The sequence below is a fragment of the Oncorhynchus mykiss genome, chromosome 13 (genome assembly GCF_057628025.1).
Source record: "Oncorhynchus mykiss isolate SJ-2025 chromosome 13, ASM5762802v1, whole genome shotgun sequence".
Lineage (NCBI taxonomy): Eukaryota > Metazoa > Chordata > Actinopteri > Salmoniformes > Salmonidae > Oncorhynchus > Oncorhynchus mykiss.
Genome location: NC_143034.1, coordinates 23,849,252 through 23,863,993, shown reverse-complemented (window position 1 = coordinate 23,863,993; position 14,742 = coordinate 23,849,252). Strand labels below are relative to the sequence as shown.

The window sequence follows — 14,742 nt, the reverse complement described above, 5'->3', positions numbered from 1 at the left end:
ACAGCAAACCTTCTTGCCACAGCTCGCATTGATGTCCCATCCTGGATAATCTGCACTACCTGAGCCACTTGTGTGGGTTGTAGACTCCGTCTCATGCTACCACTAGAGTGAAAGCACCGCCAGCATTCAAAAGTGACCAAAACATCAGCCAGGAAGCATAGGAACTGAGAAGTGGTCTGTAGTCACCACCTGCAGAACTACTCCTTTACTGAGGGTGACTTGCTAAATGCATATAATTTCCACCTGTTGTCTATTCCATTTGCACAACAGCATGTGAAATGTATTGTCAATCAGTGTTGCTTCCTAAGTGGACAGTTTGATTTGTGATTGACTTGGTGTGATTGACTTGGAGTTACATTGTGTTGTTTAAGTGTTCCGTTTATTTTTTTGAGCAGTGTACATAATACCATGTCACCTGTTTCTGCCTCATGCTTCAGTAAACAGGAGATGGCTCCTGCCCCATAAGCCGTTCTGGCGCCTGCCCTATGAGCCGTTCTGGCTCGCACCAACATAATACCGACATACCTACATAATACTGTGCAAATTACAATACAAAATATATTAAAAAATATGTCTCTCTTCACAGTCCCCGTTGTGCCATAATGTGATATTTTATCTGGTTTTATTGCTAGCTTGAGTTTTGGGGTGATATTATTGGCTATTCAAAGCTTTGGCAATGTCAGTGCGCGAGCGGTGGGAATTTTTTGTTTGTCTTTGTCCTCTCCGACCCCTTGGCTGTCGGTATCAAGCTCAAGTGAAGTAAAACGGTGGGGGGTCTGAATTGATTAGTCGCCCCGGGGTTATTGGCTCCGCAGCCCCTAGCTCGCGGCCTCTCCGCAGCAGCTCTGAATGCCGGCGGTCAAAAGTCACGCGAAGGTTGAAGGGTCACGTTCAATGAAAGCGAAGGGAGTTTGCTTCTCATAGCCCTTTGAGCCGTGTGGAGACAAAGATGAGTCACACACCATTGAAAATGTGTCGCTTTACGTCTTGCCACCTGACCGTGGCATCTCTGAGCTTTGTGTGAATGATGGGTGTAAACTGACCGACGCGTCTAGACTTCGACTTGAACACAACCAAACGTAAACAACATGTTTCTATGCATGCGCTATCAGTGTCAAGTTGCGCATATTTCTTGCCAGTTCTGCTGTGCGCGCCTCCTCAAAATGTGATTCTTTCTCATTCAAATAGCCTATCTAGTCTTATTAATCCCACATTTAAAAAGTTGTCTATGTTCATGACATATTCAATATTTAATATCAACATTTTACACGTTCTAGATAAACTAGAATTACACCATAGTCTACTCATTGCGTAAAAGTCGATTGCGTAAAAAAACGGAATTAGACACTTATGTCAACTTATTTATCAGTGTGCATTTATTTTATTTGTTTTATTTCACCTTCATTTAACCAGATAGGCCAGTTGAGAACAAGTTCTCATTTACAACTGCGACCTGGCCAAGATAAAGCCAGTGCATGGGTTCACTAGCAAACAAGAAGTACCTCCTGTTAGGAAACTTCTCAATCAATGCCCATTTATATGAGCATTATGAGCAACACTTCTAGAGTTTTTGTCTGGACGCATGAAACATTGATGGATTTCTCACCGGAATGTTTGGCCCAGTGCGTACTGTTGTTGGGACAGCTTGACAACACCGCCCTATCAAGATTCCTTTGATGTCTTTACAATGTTTGTCCAGTTGCTTAGCGCATGGTGCTGCTTCATAAAAGTTTCAGACACTGGACAACCATGGGGGCGGTCAGAGGCGCTGCCCTTCCTACCTCTAGTCACACCAAAACCGATATTGCGACTCTCTCTCTCTCTATCTCTTTGTGTAGTGAGTTGACTCCGCACGCATTGGAAGTCAGCGTAGATATAGCCAGATTTTTTTGTTGTTGCAGTTTTCTGTTTTAGTCTAACGGTTTTGCGATTTTTATCACAGATGTTATTTTTGTCCTCTTATTCGAGGCTACTTGTTGAATCAATGTACAGCGCAGAGGGAGATCTTTTTGTTGGACAATGGTTTATTCATCTGAAATTTGAGAACCGTTTCTCTTGCGTGGCGAGCGACAAATTGGCACTTGTACCCAGATTGGTTACGCACAAACTGGATGGCTGCATTTGAACAAAATGGACGTATTTTCCTGAGGGGCTGCACGGAAGTTATGGAACTTGTTGATGGATGACTTTCATGAAAGTTCCTTTTAAAATGAATATATCTTCCCTCAGCTGTCGAGGGGTTGGGGGTGGAAAGAACGTGGACACAAACCAGCCAAAAGCACTTATATGCCCAAAAGGACTCTTATCAGGACGCGTTGGTTGGTCCTCTCTTGTGTTTTTGGTTTGCCTCTGCGTCTTCCCACAACAGACGTGGAGTGCAAGTCTAGCTGGTTCCAAAGTGGAACATCCAGGAGTTTGTCCCAACAAGCTGAATGCTAACCTTTGGGTTGATGCACAAAGCACCTGCGAACGGGAATGTGAAGTTGACGAGGTGAGGCATTTATATGTATTCAATATTTAATTTCACAATCCATTGTCTGTCATTTGTTTATGACGAACTTAAACAGTTGTAAGGAAATGTGTTATACTGTGTGACTACACATCCATTACATTTTCTTTTTATTTTATTAGGCCTACCACTTGGTGTTTGTTGTTTTTAAAATATACTATGTATTTTTACCTCAGTAAATGCCTGTTGTTATTCTCCAGGACTGTGCTGGCTTTGAGAAATGCTGCACCAATGTGTGTGGACTCTTCAGCTGTGTGGCCGCCCGTTTCTCTGATGGCACCCCTGCTCAGCCGGATGGCCAGGGCGGAGGAGAGAAGGGCCCCGGGGGCCAGGGCTCCATCGCCACCTGCCAGGGCTTCATCTGCAGCCAACAGGGGGCCACCTGCGACATCTGGGAGGACCAGCCCATCTGCAAGTGCCAGGACCACTGCGAGAAGGATCCCAGCTTCACCTGTGCCTCCGACGGACTCACCTACTTCAACAAGTGTTACATGGATGCTGAGGCGTGTACACAGGGTGTGACACTAACTGTGGTGACCTGCCGGTTTCATCTATCTGGGCCTCAAACAAGTCCACTCCCCCAGGACACAACAGCCAATCCGACGCTGACGTCCTTCCTGGAAGACCCCATTCCCCCAACGCTCTTCTCCAACCCCAGCCACCAGTCGGTCTACATAGGCGGCACGGTGAGTTTCCACTGCGATGTAATGGGTGTCCCGCGGCCCGTCGTGACCTGGGAGAAGCAGAGCGAACGCCACGAGAGCCTGGTAATGCGGCCCGACCGGATGTACGGCAACGTGGTCATCACCAACATTGGCCAGCTAGTCGTCTACAACGCCCAGGTGTGGGACACAGGCATCTACACTTGCGTCGCCCGAAATGCAGCTGGTGTCCTCCGTGCCGACTACCCTCTCTCTGTCATCCGTCGGACCGAGGACGACATCTTCTCAGAGGACCCCGAGATGGCGGGAATGCCCATGGGGCCCCCGTTTTCGCCCACCGACTGCCTGGCGGAGCTGGACCGGCGGGAGTGCTCTGCCGAGCGCTACGTTGACTGGTACTACGACGCCGAGCAAGGTACCTGCCTGGCCTTCTCCAACGGGGGCTGCGATGACAGCCGCAACCGCTTCGAAACCTACGAAGAGTGCCAGGCATCCTGCCAGAGGGAGGGGATGGGGATCTGTTCCTTACCTGCGGTCCAGGGCCCCTGCAAGAGCTGGGAGGCCCACTGGGCCTGGAACTCCCTCTTGAAACAATGCCAGGCCTTTGCTTATGGCGGTTGCCAGGGCAACAGCAATCGCTTTCGATCCAAGAAGGAGTGCGAGGCAAACTGTCCGCAGTCCAAACGACGAGTCTGCAAAACATGCCGGGTCAAAGGTAAAATCGTCCCGAGCCTGTGTCGGAGCGATTTTGCCATTGTCGGTCGATTGACGGAACTGATCGAGGACCTCGATTCTGGGATCGCCCGGTTCAGTCTAGAGAAGATCCTCCGCGACGAGAAGATGGGCTTGGCATTCTTTAACACCCGCCACCTGGAGGTGACCCTGGCTAAGATGGACTGGAGCTGCCCCTGCCCCAACATCACCATGGAGGAGGGCCCCCTATTGGTCATGGGGGATGTACAGGACGGCATGGCCGTGATACATCCCGACAGCTACGTCAGACCCATCTCCGATAAGAGGCTGAAGAGGATTCATGAAGTCTTGGAGAAGAGGACCTGTGAGATGCTGCAGAGGTTCCGGGACTAGGGGCTCTATTCGATTCGTATCTCGGAAGTTCAGCGTTGCAGTGCGATTTAAAGGCAATTATCCCGCATTAGAGGAGACTGCATTCACGGTAAACACTGCAAATGTCGGCTCAATAGGAAATTACCTTCACATTTCTATCACGCAATCTAATGCTTCAGCGAGACAGATTGAATAGAGCCCTAGAACTGATCACCCCAACTTGGGCTGTCATAGCAAGGCTAATATACAATGGCATAGCCCTACAATGACATTTTCTGAAATGGAACGCACCCTACAGGTTGTGAGTAACTCTTCGGTGGAGTTTGTGCCATGATGTCCTGTATCAAATTACAGTGCATTTCTTTCTGACACTGTTTTCATTGTCCAGAAAAATCAAGCACTGACTTTTCAAACAATGCCAATGTTGTACATAACACAATCAAATCGAGATGTGTAAATACCATTATTCAAATAGGTTTATTCAAATGTAATGTTTCATGTGTAAGATAACTTGTATTCAGTGTAACGTGCCGTACTGTTTTCTAGTGATAATTATATGCTGAAGTGGTGTAATGTTTCTCCTTTTTTGAAATCCCATAACTTCAATGCATACTTCTTAAAGGTAAATTAATACTCCAAGTTGATTGAAAAAAATGTTATACTTTTTTCCTACACTTTTCTGATGTGGGTGTCATGCAAAAGCACCTTCCTACAACAATCCTATTCATTTTAATCAATAAAAGCGAGCGCCATACATTTTGAAGTTACCAAACAAATCACCTATGAGGAAATGACTTGTGTAGATCGGAGTTGGAAGGTGAGGGAATTATTGGATTTGGCATTGATTCAAATAAGGTATCAGTTCAGGTCATTTTCAACCAAGTGTTAAATATCCATTACATTTTCAACCAAGTGTTAAATATCCATTACTATCCATGTTATACCCTGTACAGACAGGAGCGCAATGGTGCATTTGTGATGTTGGAATGGAACCCCAGAGAGGGCAGTGGACTTCACACCAGACTCTCCTTCCGGAACAGAAGGCACTTGTTGTTAGCTGGCATGTCAACCTAACGTTACAATGACAAGAGAGAGTGGTTATAAGCCGACATCACAAAGTATTTCACACATTTTGAAGTAAGAAATGGGTCATGGATGTTTCAATGTGGCATCTTTTGCTATTAGAATAAATTTGGTCTGACAGTTAATTTAACATGTTTGTGTTACTTACGCAGATCATTGGGTTTCATTCACATCGTTATGAAAATCCTAAATGACTGATATTTGGAGTATCGCTTCTTACCATTTTCTCCAGGAACAAGCCACTCCTCTCTGCCACAGACCTGAGCAGGGTGACGTCCCTTAGGCCCCACTCTGGATTTCTATAAGACATCAACAGTTTGAGTTATTTGCTTCGATAATGTGTGGTCAAATAGCAGATATATTCAGATTCCGGCATTATTGTAGTTCTCACTTACCTCGACCTTAGACTGAGGTCAAAGTCGATGTTGCTTTGTGGAGTGATCTGTCCATTTAGCGCATAGGGCTAGAGAGACAATATTAGAAGACGTAAGACAAGTTCATGAGGGCAATTTTTCACAGTGAGTTCGAAATTGGACTCCCTAAAAACACGCCACTTCGATACAAGTGGCTTTTAGTAGCAGTTTAGGAGAGCATTTTCCCCAATCCTTTCCCTAACCTTAACCTAATTCTCCTAACTTGCTACCTACATGTTTGAAACCTGCTGCGTAAGTTCTGCTAACCTGCAGCGAAAAGGTATATCAAAGTTGCATATTTTTAGGGAGTCCCAGTTCTAAATATGGGAAATACACAAATATCGCTTCCAACATCCTTTCTTCTACATGCTTATTTACTGCCAACATCAGGTTGAGGATATAGTCAACACTGCTTGTAACACCATTATAATATACCCCGTATGTCAGCAGTACTCCTTGTGGTTTCAGGATGGTTCCCGCTCCTTTGAACAAACCCTGTGGGTAAAAACATAACATCACACGATAATGAGTAGTGTAATAATGACTAGTTTGCAATAAAAGTATCATGTATCATCGGTTAGTGGACCATTAACTGTGTATTTATAAGAGCATCTGTATAGACAATATGTAGGCCAAGACAGTATTCACCTCAGTGCAGGCCATTGGGGAGATATGGATCATGTTGATGTTGAGTACCAGGTCCAAGGACTCGGGCTGGATCCCACCCCAGTTTTCACAGGGTAGAGAGGCGTCAAGGTGGATGGCAGGCTTCACGTTCGGCAGGTTGTGATGCGCTCTGTATGCGTCTATACTGGTGGCGGGGACAAAATAGATAATTCTCATTGTAAGCATCAACAACAAATAATAGCTGCTGATATAGGCCTAAAGAAAGAGTTAGGCCTACTATTATTATCAACATGAATTCCTAGTAACCTATTTTGAATAACAGGCAGCTTTGGATTTTGGGAAAAACAACTCAGATCTGGACTCACTGAACCGTTATGCCTAACGTTACCACATTATGTATTAATTTGCAAGCTAAAAAAAAAACTCTTTAAACTCACCTGGCTAAAGATTGTCGGTCAAATTCTGACGGCTGCCAGGTAATATTTCGTAATCCCTGTGCGAAGTGGGTGACATGTTGCCCCGTACCAGACGATATCTCCAGTGCATTCAACGGTTTCGCCGTATCCACACTCTCACGGAGCACCGCAAGGATGGGTTCCTTATTTCTCTCGGCGGCAGGTGCATTGAGCATTTGGGCAACTCCTGGATACACTCTCCGCGCTAAAAGATGCAATTGTTTCCACCACTCCAGTTGAACTAGTTGGCTGTGCAAGTTAGTCACAACAGAGCTCTGAACAATATCGCCTCAGGACTATAACAATAGTAATCGACTTCCGCGATGTGTCGCGTGATTAACACGTCACCCGGCCTAGTGTAATAACTGCAACGTTATAAAAAGCTGCACAATGTGCATTTTTCCTGAGATTGCAGTACCTTAGGATGGAGTAGCAGGGTGATTCTTCAACTACAGGGCACTTCTATGTCCTCTTGGTACATTTTGTGAATTTTATTAAAAAAAATATACATATATATATATATATATATTGTTGTTCTTTTTAAGTATTATATTAAATTCACACTACAATCACTCCAGATTTTTTTAACACCTCTCTGTCAAGTATTTTAGCTTCTTTTCATATGCAATTTATACCTCAATTTCACTGTTTTGCCCTTGTCCCTGACGCAGATTTTTGTGCTTCTACTATGTTTTGCTATTAGAAATCATTAATAATTACACATTATAAGGTTATCTACTCGAGAAAGAGTCAATTAAATGAAATATATATATCAATATTTATTGTGAGTATGCCTTTATATTGTTTTTTTTTTACACAAAAATGTCCACCACTGGGGGCAAATTCCTCATTTAATAATGTTTTTTCAAGATAATGTTAATTTAGTTACCATGGAAACGTATTGGGCCACTGAAGCACATGACTGCAGCAGACAATTGTTCCTGATGTGATGTCCAGAAGTTGAAGAAAAATCTAGGTAAATATTGCTTGTGTAGAGAATGTTATTTATTGTCAGCCATTTCCAAACAAGCTATAATTGATTTAATTCGTGGTAGAATTTAGATGTTTTTTGTATATTTGATGTATTTAGTGTTAGCTATATGTTAGCTGTAATACTAGCCAAAGCATGCTGAGCAGCCTGCCATTTTTCTCCAATAACTGTAGAAGCTCATTTCCATCACAGTCATTTCGATCACAAACTTAACTGTGGTGGAAATGACTAAAGTCCATTATGTTATTAATTGTATTTTTATTTTATTTTTTACTTTAGGCTTATTTAATAATGTTATAAATTAGTTTATTCTAGACAAGCCTCCAAGGTGTGCACAAGTTGAGAACTTAAGTAGTTAGCCATTAAAATAATAGATGTATTAATTGTTTTTAGAAGATGCCACATAAAACAGCACAGAGGACACAGACATAGAAACAAAATAAAAAATGATCCTATATGATACCAGTAACATCTGCAAAAAGACAGGGAGAGATACTGGAAGAAAAAAGAGAAGGGAGAAGTGAAATCTCTCTCTGAGCTTACAAAGTGACAACAAAGAAGTAAGAGATGGCAATGAAAATGCAACCAATGGAATAGAAGACAGACTTTAAAGAGAACAGTTGCAATGGGAGACCAACCTATCAGCCAACACACCACCTCCGTCACCAGATGACTTGCAGCCAGAACATGAGGCCAACATACCTGCTCTTGCCTTATCTGCCCCTGATGCATGCCCTGATACCCCTTCCTCATTGTCCTCAACAGGAATGAGAAGTCGAATAATTGCTGCAAGGAAAAAGGTTGGAAAAGGTTGCTCAAAAACATACAAAGATCTTTGCATGGCAAATGTCAAACTTGATAAAGCTTCAAGGAAAGCTGAGAAATACCAAACAAGGTATGATCAACTGATGAAGAAAATGGAGAGACAAGATTCCCCAAAGACAAAGACTAAACAGCTAATGGCGGGAACTCCGAAGAACTTGAGAAGGATTTTATTGTTTCAAAATGCCATCATTGCAGAGTTAAAGCCAAAGTATAAAAAAACGTGCAGTGCCAAGGACAAACAAGTGGCTTCAAAAATGCTCAGAGGCAACATCCTGAGAAAGTATGGCCTGGCCAAAGCCTCAAACAGACAATTTTGATTTTCAGCAAAAGCAATGAAGGCAAATGAAAACAGGCCAACAAGTCTTTAATACTCCAAGAAAAAGTAGTGGAACAGAATTAGCACAGCCACAGAAGAGAAAACCACTCGATTCTATCAACGGGATGACAACAGCAGAGCAACAACAGGGGGAAAAGGACACACTAACGAGGAACAAGAAAAAAAAAGCAGATGCGCTTCTTTTCAGACATTTAAGAGGGAATATTCAGAGATTAAAATGTCCTACTATGAATTCTGCAAAATATGTCCTCTTTTGGGTTGTCAAGCCAACAGTCCAAGATGGGGACACATGCCTCTGCAAAACCCCACGCCAACCTCCAGTTCATGTCAGACAAACTACAGCATCACAAAGGGATCAGCTGCAGCAACATTGAGAAAGTTATTGAGTCTTTGTGCTGTGAGAACCTGAAGAAAGAGTGCATGTACACAGAGTGCTCCCTTTGTCAAGCCAAAGAGCATAAAACATCTGACTTTGATGTTGTTGAGCAGACAATGGTGGCTTGGTTTGGGAAAACAAAGCTGAAGAGAGAGAAGAAGAAGAACAACAATTAGGGAAACATGGAGAAGTTCACAGTGCATTTGACAGTAAAAGAAAGGGAGTGTGGCACTGCAGATTCTACTGGAGGACTTCTTCAAAGGATTGAAAGAGAAGTTGGGGAAACAGGTGTACAACATTCCACACCAATACTCCAAACTGAGAGAATTAAAAGAGAATCTGCGGAAAGAGGAGATCATCGTGCAGATTGACTTGGCAGAGAACTACCTGTGTAAATACACCAGTGAAATCCAGGCAGTTCACTTTGATGATTCTCACAATCAGGTGACCCTCCACACCTGTGTTGGATATACTACAAATGATACAGTTCCCCTTTGCTCACTATTTTATCAGGTGTTGAATTCGAGGGGATGCCCATTTTAGGAATCCCTGTAGGAATTCCTATCCTATTTCATGAATAATCATTTGATATTTCATGTGTAGGCGTCTATGGCAAAGTAAGTCTACCATCTCATTTAAATTACTGCACCGTTGGAGCTAGGAGCACAAGCATTTCGCTACACCCACAGTAACATCTGCTAAATATGTGTATGTGAACAATAAAATTGGATTTGATTTAAATGTGGGTTATGAAATAGTGAGATGGTGATTATTGTACTTGCCTTTGAGTCATGGTATTGAAATTAAGACTTGAAAACTTCAAAAGCACCTATAAGTAGAAGAACAGTTATTGCATTAAGACAATAGGAAATCATTCTGATGTTTGCTTCTCTTTTAAACAATGTTGGTACTACGTTGGTAATGGTTAGTTCTACGTTGGTAATGGTTGGTATTACGTTGGTACTGACATCCACAACTCCCTGTTTCTATTGCAGAACTCAATACAGGACTATATACACGTAACTACAAACTGCTTGTCATCAGCACTGAGTGATTTCCACAGTCTTCATGTCCTCCATTTTGGCTCTGTACATTGTCCATGTGTCCCGGTGCCGTGCCGTTAGTGGACCCCTGCCTCAGGGGTGGGAAACTGAACGCTCCAGTTCTGGGTTCAGACAGAGGAAAGTCTGGTTCTTATCGTTATTATTGCTGTTGTTACTAGTAGTGGTGGTGACTACCGACTCGCTAAAGATAGTGTCTGAGAAGACAGAGTCTAGGTTGAACAAGGTGCCACCGAAGAGGGATTCCTGGCAGGTGGATTTGGGTCGATCGGTGGCTACCTCTGGGTCTCTGGGGGGTTTGCTCGGTGGTGGTGGTTGATTATCAGTGTCTGGTTCTTCTGTATTGTTCTGCTTGTTCTGCTGGCTTATTGCGATGATCTCCTTTGAGACATGACTGAGTCATGGTATTGAAATTGAAACCTGAAACCTGAAATGTTGTGCTGGCTACATCATGTAGATGCTCTGTTACATCATCAGCAGTGAGTGGACAACTCGGGGGAAACGACTGGCTCCACACTGCAGCCTCTCTGATGTTCATATATATCACAGTACAATGTTACCTGAACAAAAACTCTACTACACATGTGTGTGGAGCCTCAGTCATATACCATTGAATTGGCAGAAAGGATTGAGCCTTCGTCAAAAATAATAGTATTTTCTGATTGTTCTTGGTGAATGTCAGTTTTGTTTGATAAATAACAGACAATAGGACTCAAGCATATATCAAATTGTCCTTCTGTTTGTCTAACCATCATATAATGCCTATAGCCAGAACCGTGTATTGTAATAGAAGACTGCCTGTACAGTTCTTTAAATTCTCTATTCGTAGCATCCTTTTCTGAGAGCTCTATTTCACTCAATAGTCGAATATGGTGATTTTTTTTTTAATTGTTTTCTGAATGCTTTGTACACATGTGCAAGTGTGTGTACAAGGCACTGAACTGGAGAGATAGGGCAAAATGACTATAGGCGCGGGTACGCCTACACTGCCCAGGTGAGGAAAAGTGCAGGGCTGAGGACACTCATTTCTGTGACAGTGCGCACGTCCTGCGCTTTTACGCACGGTCTCTTTGCAGTAATGCATAAACGTTGTTATGGTGTTATGACACTAGATTACTCTATATTTTATAATCAATTAAAAATAAGAAATTAAACTTGTTTACATTTTGTTTATGGCTATAGCTTGTGGTAAAGCGAATTAGAATTCCATTCTGATTCGAAACAATGTGCAATGACGTGTTCCATCTCTATGCGACCGAGAGGGTCACAATGCCGACGCTTCACATGGAACTCCAGAACCCAAGAGATATGTCCAGAACTCTCAATAAATCGTCAGTTCTTGATCGACAAACAACGAGAGAGACAGCATTATTATGGCAAGCTTTTCATTCATCTTCCCTGAAGACAGACGTTGTTCCATTAAGGACAACGAAGTCAATTCAGGTATGAACAATAACATACATTTCCGTCTGTAAATACAAATATTAATTGAAGGTGTAATTCCTACTGGAAAGGAAATAAAAAACAACATAGAAGATACGGCTTTAGGGGTTTGTTGTTAGTTACCAAACAATGTAACCATGCGAAATGAAGTTTTCCAGCTGACAATGGTTTTATTTTGGCCAATGAAAATGCTTTATGTCCCAATTATCTCTCTCTCTTCCACCCAAAATGTCCACTTGTTCACCTCCCTTTACTGATTTGAAAGGAAATGACTGGTATATTAAATATGGCTAAAACTCTACCTAGCCCCTACTAGCCGAATGTTTTTAGATTTGTGGGAAGTGGTGAATGAGTGCACACTTCAGCAGAAATGAGATGTTATTGGGATGCATGAAGAATATGAAGAATGCAATGAAGAATATCCCTTAATTGTAATGCTGAAATCAGTTTAGTTAACCCTGTGTTGGTGTTTCTGTCAGGGTGGATGTCAACGGTGACCCAACTCAACGCCCTTGGTGGTCCAGAGTCAGAGAGTCGGAAAATTGTTCAGAGCTTTGCAGAGGTACTTGGTGACAAGTACCACTACGAGAATGCCATCGACAGCTCTCTGCTCTGGACTGTTGGGTACACCCCCTACATTCCCCCAGCTCTGAAAGGAAGAAGCTTCCCTTCTGTCGAGAGCTTCTTCCTGGATGAGTGGGAGCCACTGACACTCCTGCAGACTTCTCAGGTTCTGTCCACCAGTGTTTCCATCGAGGAAGACAACCGGATCCAGTCTGCTGCAGGCCTAGTGTCTCAGCTTCTGTCTACCAGTGTTTCCATCGTGGAGAATGACCTGATCCAGTCTGCTGCAGTCCTAGTGTCTCAGGTTCTGTCCACCAGTGTTTCCATCGTGGAGAATGACCTGATCCAGTCTGCTGCAGTCCTAGTGTCTCAGGTTCTGTCCACCAGTGTTGCCATCGTGGAGAATGACCTGATCCAGTCTGCTGCAGGCCTAGTGTCTCAGGTTCTGTCCACCAGTGTTTCCATCGTGGAGAATGACCTGATTCAGTCTGCTGCAGGCCTAGTGTCTCAGGTTCTGTCCACCAGTGTTTCCATCGAGGAAGACAACCTGATCCAGTCTGCTGCAGGCCTAGTGTCTCAGGTTCTGTCCACCAGTGTTACCATCATGGAGAATGACCTGATCCAGTCTGCTGCAGTCCTAGTGTCTCAGGTTCTGTCCACCAGTGTTTCCATCGTGGGGAATGACCTGATTCAGTCTGCTGCAGTCCTAGTGTCTCAGGTTCTGTCCACCAGTGTTACCATCATGGAGAATGACCTGATCCAGTCTGCTGCAGTCCTAGTGTCTCAGGTTCTGTCCACCAGTGTTTCCATCGTGGAGAATGACCTGATCCAGTCTGCTGCAGGCCTAGTGTCTCAGGTTCTGTCCACCAGTGTTTCCATCGTGGAGAATGACCAGATCCAGTCTGCTGCAGGCCTAGTGTCTCAGGTTCTGTCCAGCAGTGACGCTAGAGTGAAGGATCGTGATGATTCCACACTGAGAGACTCCAACCAACCTGAGGTCCATGTGGCTGATGTCTCAACCAAGAGAAGTAGACTAGTCATCACTATTTCTATGTTTTCAACCGAGAGTTGCAATGCTTCGGTCCATGAGGTTGATGCTATTGCTACCAGCCTGGAGCACTCTGCTGAGAAAATGTCTACCTCTACCGCTGATGGCCACATTGTTTCATCCACTGCTGTAGCCAATCAGAAGGAAACAAGGGGCGGATTCGTCTCATCTCTACGGAGACTGTTCACAAGAAAGAACAGGATGCCTGTCAGTAATACTTATATACTTATATAATCTTTTGTACTGTAATATGTTATCATTTATTAACTATTGTTATACTAATATCCAGTGTTAATGGTTGTCTTTAAAATATTTTTCTCTGTTGTCTACTTGTCTGTTTTCAGGATAAAGTGGCTTCCAAGAAGGAGCACATTCACTTGGTTGACCGCCTCAATGCTGAAGTCACCCACTGAGGGCACTCACTCACTGCTGAAGGCATCCAGAATGATGCTTCTGTTTCTCCTCAACGCCACCTACACCCCTGCCCCTCTCCCCCACACCAAACCCTACCAGGGTTGGGGTGAATTCCAGATATATTCAGTCAATTCAGCAAGTCAACTAAAATTCCAATTCCAATTGTTTCTCATAGGAGGCAATGAGGTAAATTTGAATTGCTATTGGAATTTCAGTTTACTTACTGAATTGACTGAATTGAAAATGAATTGACCCCAACCCTGATCCCTAAGCCCCCACCCCATCCATTTCTATCTTCAGTAAACTTTGTAGAATTTTATTTGAATGTGTTTTGGATCTTCATTAAAACCCACAATACATCTCTAATGAGGGTCACTCATGTTACACATCTAGATTTATCATCAAATATCGTAGAATTCAACAACAAATGCAGTGGTTTAGCAGTTCAACTTCAGTACTTGTCAATGAGTAACTGCACTGTGACCTTCAGAAACATGTAACATTGTGGAAAAACTGAAAACTTTTGCTGACATTTGGTTACAATGTAACTACACTGAACAAAAATATTAGCGCAACATGTAAAGTATTGGTCCCATGTTTCATGAGCTGAAATAAAATCCCAGAAGTGTTCCATATGTACAAAAAGGTTATTTCTCTCAAATGTTGTGTTTACATCCCTGTTAGTGAGCATTTCTCCTTGGCCAAGATAATCCATCCACCTGCCAGGTGTGGCATATCAAGAAGCTGATTAAACTGCATGATCATTACACAGGTGCATCTTGTACTGGGGAAAAGAAGAGGCCACTTTAAAATGAGCAGTTTTGTCACACAACACAATGCCACAGATGTCAGAAGTTTTGAGGGAGCGT

General features: G+C 43.3%; 3 protein-coding genes across 3 annotated transcripts; 2 read left to right on the top strand and 1 right to left on the bottom strand.

The window, feature by feature from the left end:
• The first annotated feature begins 1,785 nt into the window (after positions 1–1,785).
• On the top strand, positions 1,786–4,874 carry LOC110485741 (WAP, Kazal, immunoglobulin, Kunitz and NTR domain-containing protein-like). Its single transcript, XM_021556898.3, has 2 exons — positions 1,786–2,491; positions 2,710–4,874. Exons 1-2 carry the CDS (start codon positions 2,183–2,185, stop codon positions 4,255–4,257), a joined length of 1,857 nt encoding a protein of 618 aa, XP_021412573.3. The 5' UTR covers positions 1,786–2,182; the 3' UTR covers positions 4,258–4,874.
• LOC110485742 (methyltransferase-like 26) lies at positions 4,695–7,169 on the bottom strand. The gene is made up of 6 exons (XM_021556899.3): positions 6,797–7,169; positions 6,381–6,543; positions 6,168–6,227; positions 5,715–5,782; positions 5,540–5,618; positions 4,695–5,306 (listed from the first exon to the last, which is right to left on the bottom strand). The coding sequence occupies exons 1-6, from the start codon at positions 6,988–6,990 to the stop codon at positions 5,250–5,252; spliced, it is 621 nt and encodes a 206-aa protein (XP_021412574.1). The 5' UTR covers positions 6,991–7,169; the 3' UTR covers positions 4,695–5,249.
• Positions 7,170–8,210: 1,041 nt separating this feature from the next.
• LOC149978790 (uncharacterized) lies at positions 8,211–14,192 on the top strand. Its single transcript, XM_090195811.1, has one exon. The coding sequence runs from the start codon at positions 12,332–12,334 to the stop codon at positions 13,691–13,693; it is 1,362 nt and encodes a 453-aa protein (XP_090051937.1). The 5' UTR covers positions 8,211–12,331; the 3' UTR covers positions 13,694–14,192.
• Positions 14,193–14,742: the final 550 nt, after the last annotated feature.

Excerpts from the sequence above, each read along its gene's own strand:
- LOC110485741 (XM_021556898.3), top strand. The coding sequence starts at position 2,183 with ATGACTTTCATGAAAGTTCCTTTTAAAATGAATATATCTTCCCTCAGC. Across the intron at positions 2,492-2,709 it reads GGGAATGTGAAGTTGACGAG|GACTGTGCTGGCTTTGAGAA; the intron begins GTGAGGCATTTA and ends GTTATTCTCCAG.
- LOC110485742 (XM_021556899.3), bottom strand. The coding sequence starts at position 6,990 with ATGCTCAATGCACCTGCCGCCGAGAGAAATAAGGAACCCATCCTTGCG. Across the intron at positions 6,544-6,796 it reads GACCGACAATCTTTAGCCAG|TATAGACGCATACAGAGCGC; the intron begins GTGAGTTTAAAG and ends CCCCGCCACCAG. Across the intron at positions 5,307-5,539 it reads GCTTGTTCCTGGAGAAAATG|GTTGACATGCCAGCTAACAA; the intron begins GTAAGAAGCGAT and ends TTGTAACGTTAG.
- LOC149978790 (XM_090195811.1), top strand. The coding sequence starts at position 12,332 with ATGTCAACGGTGACCCAACTCAACGCCCTTGGTGGTCCAGAGTCAGAG.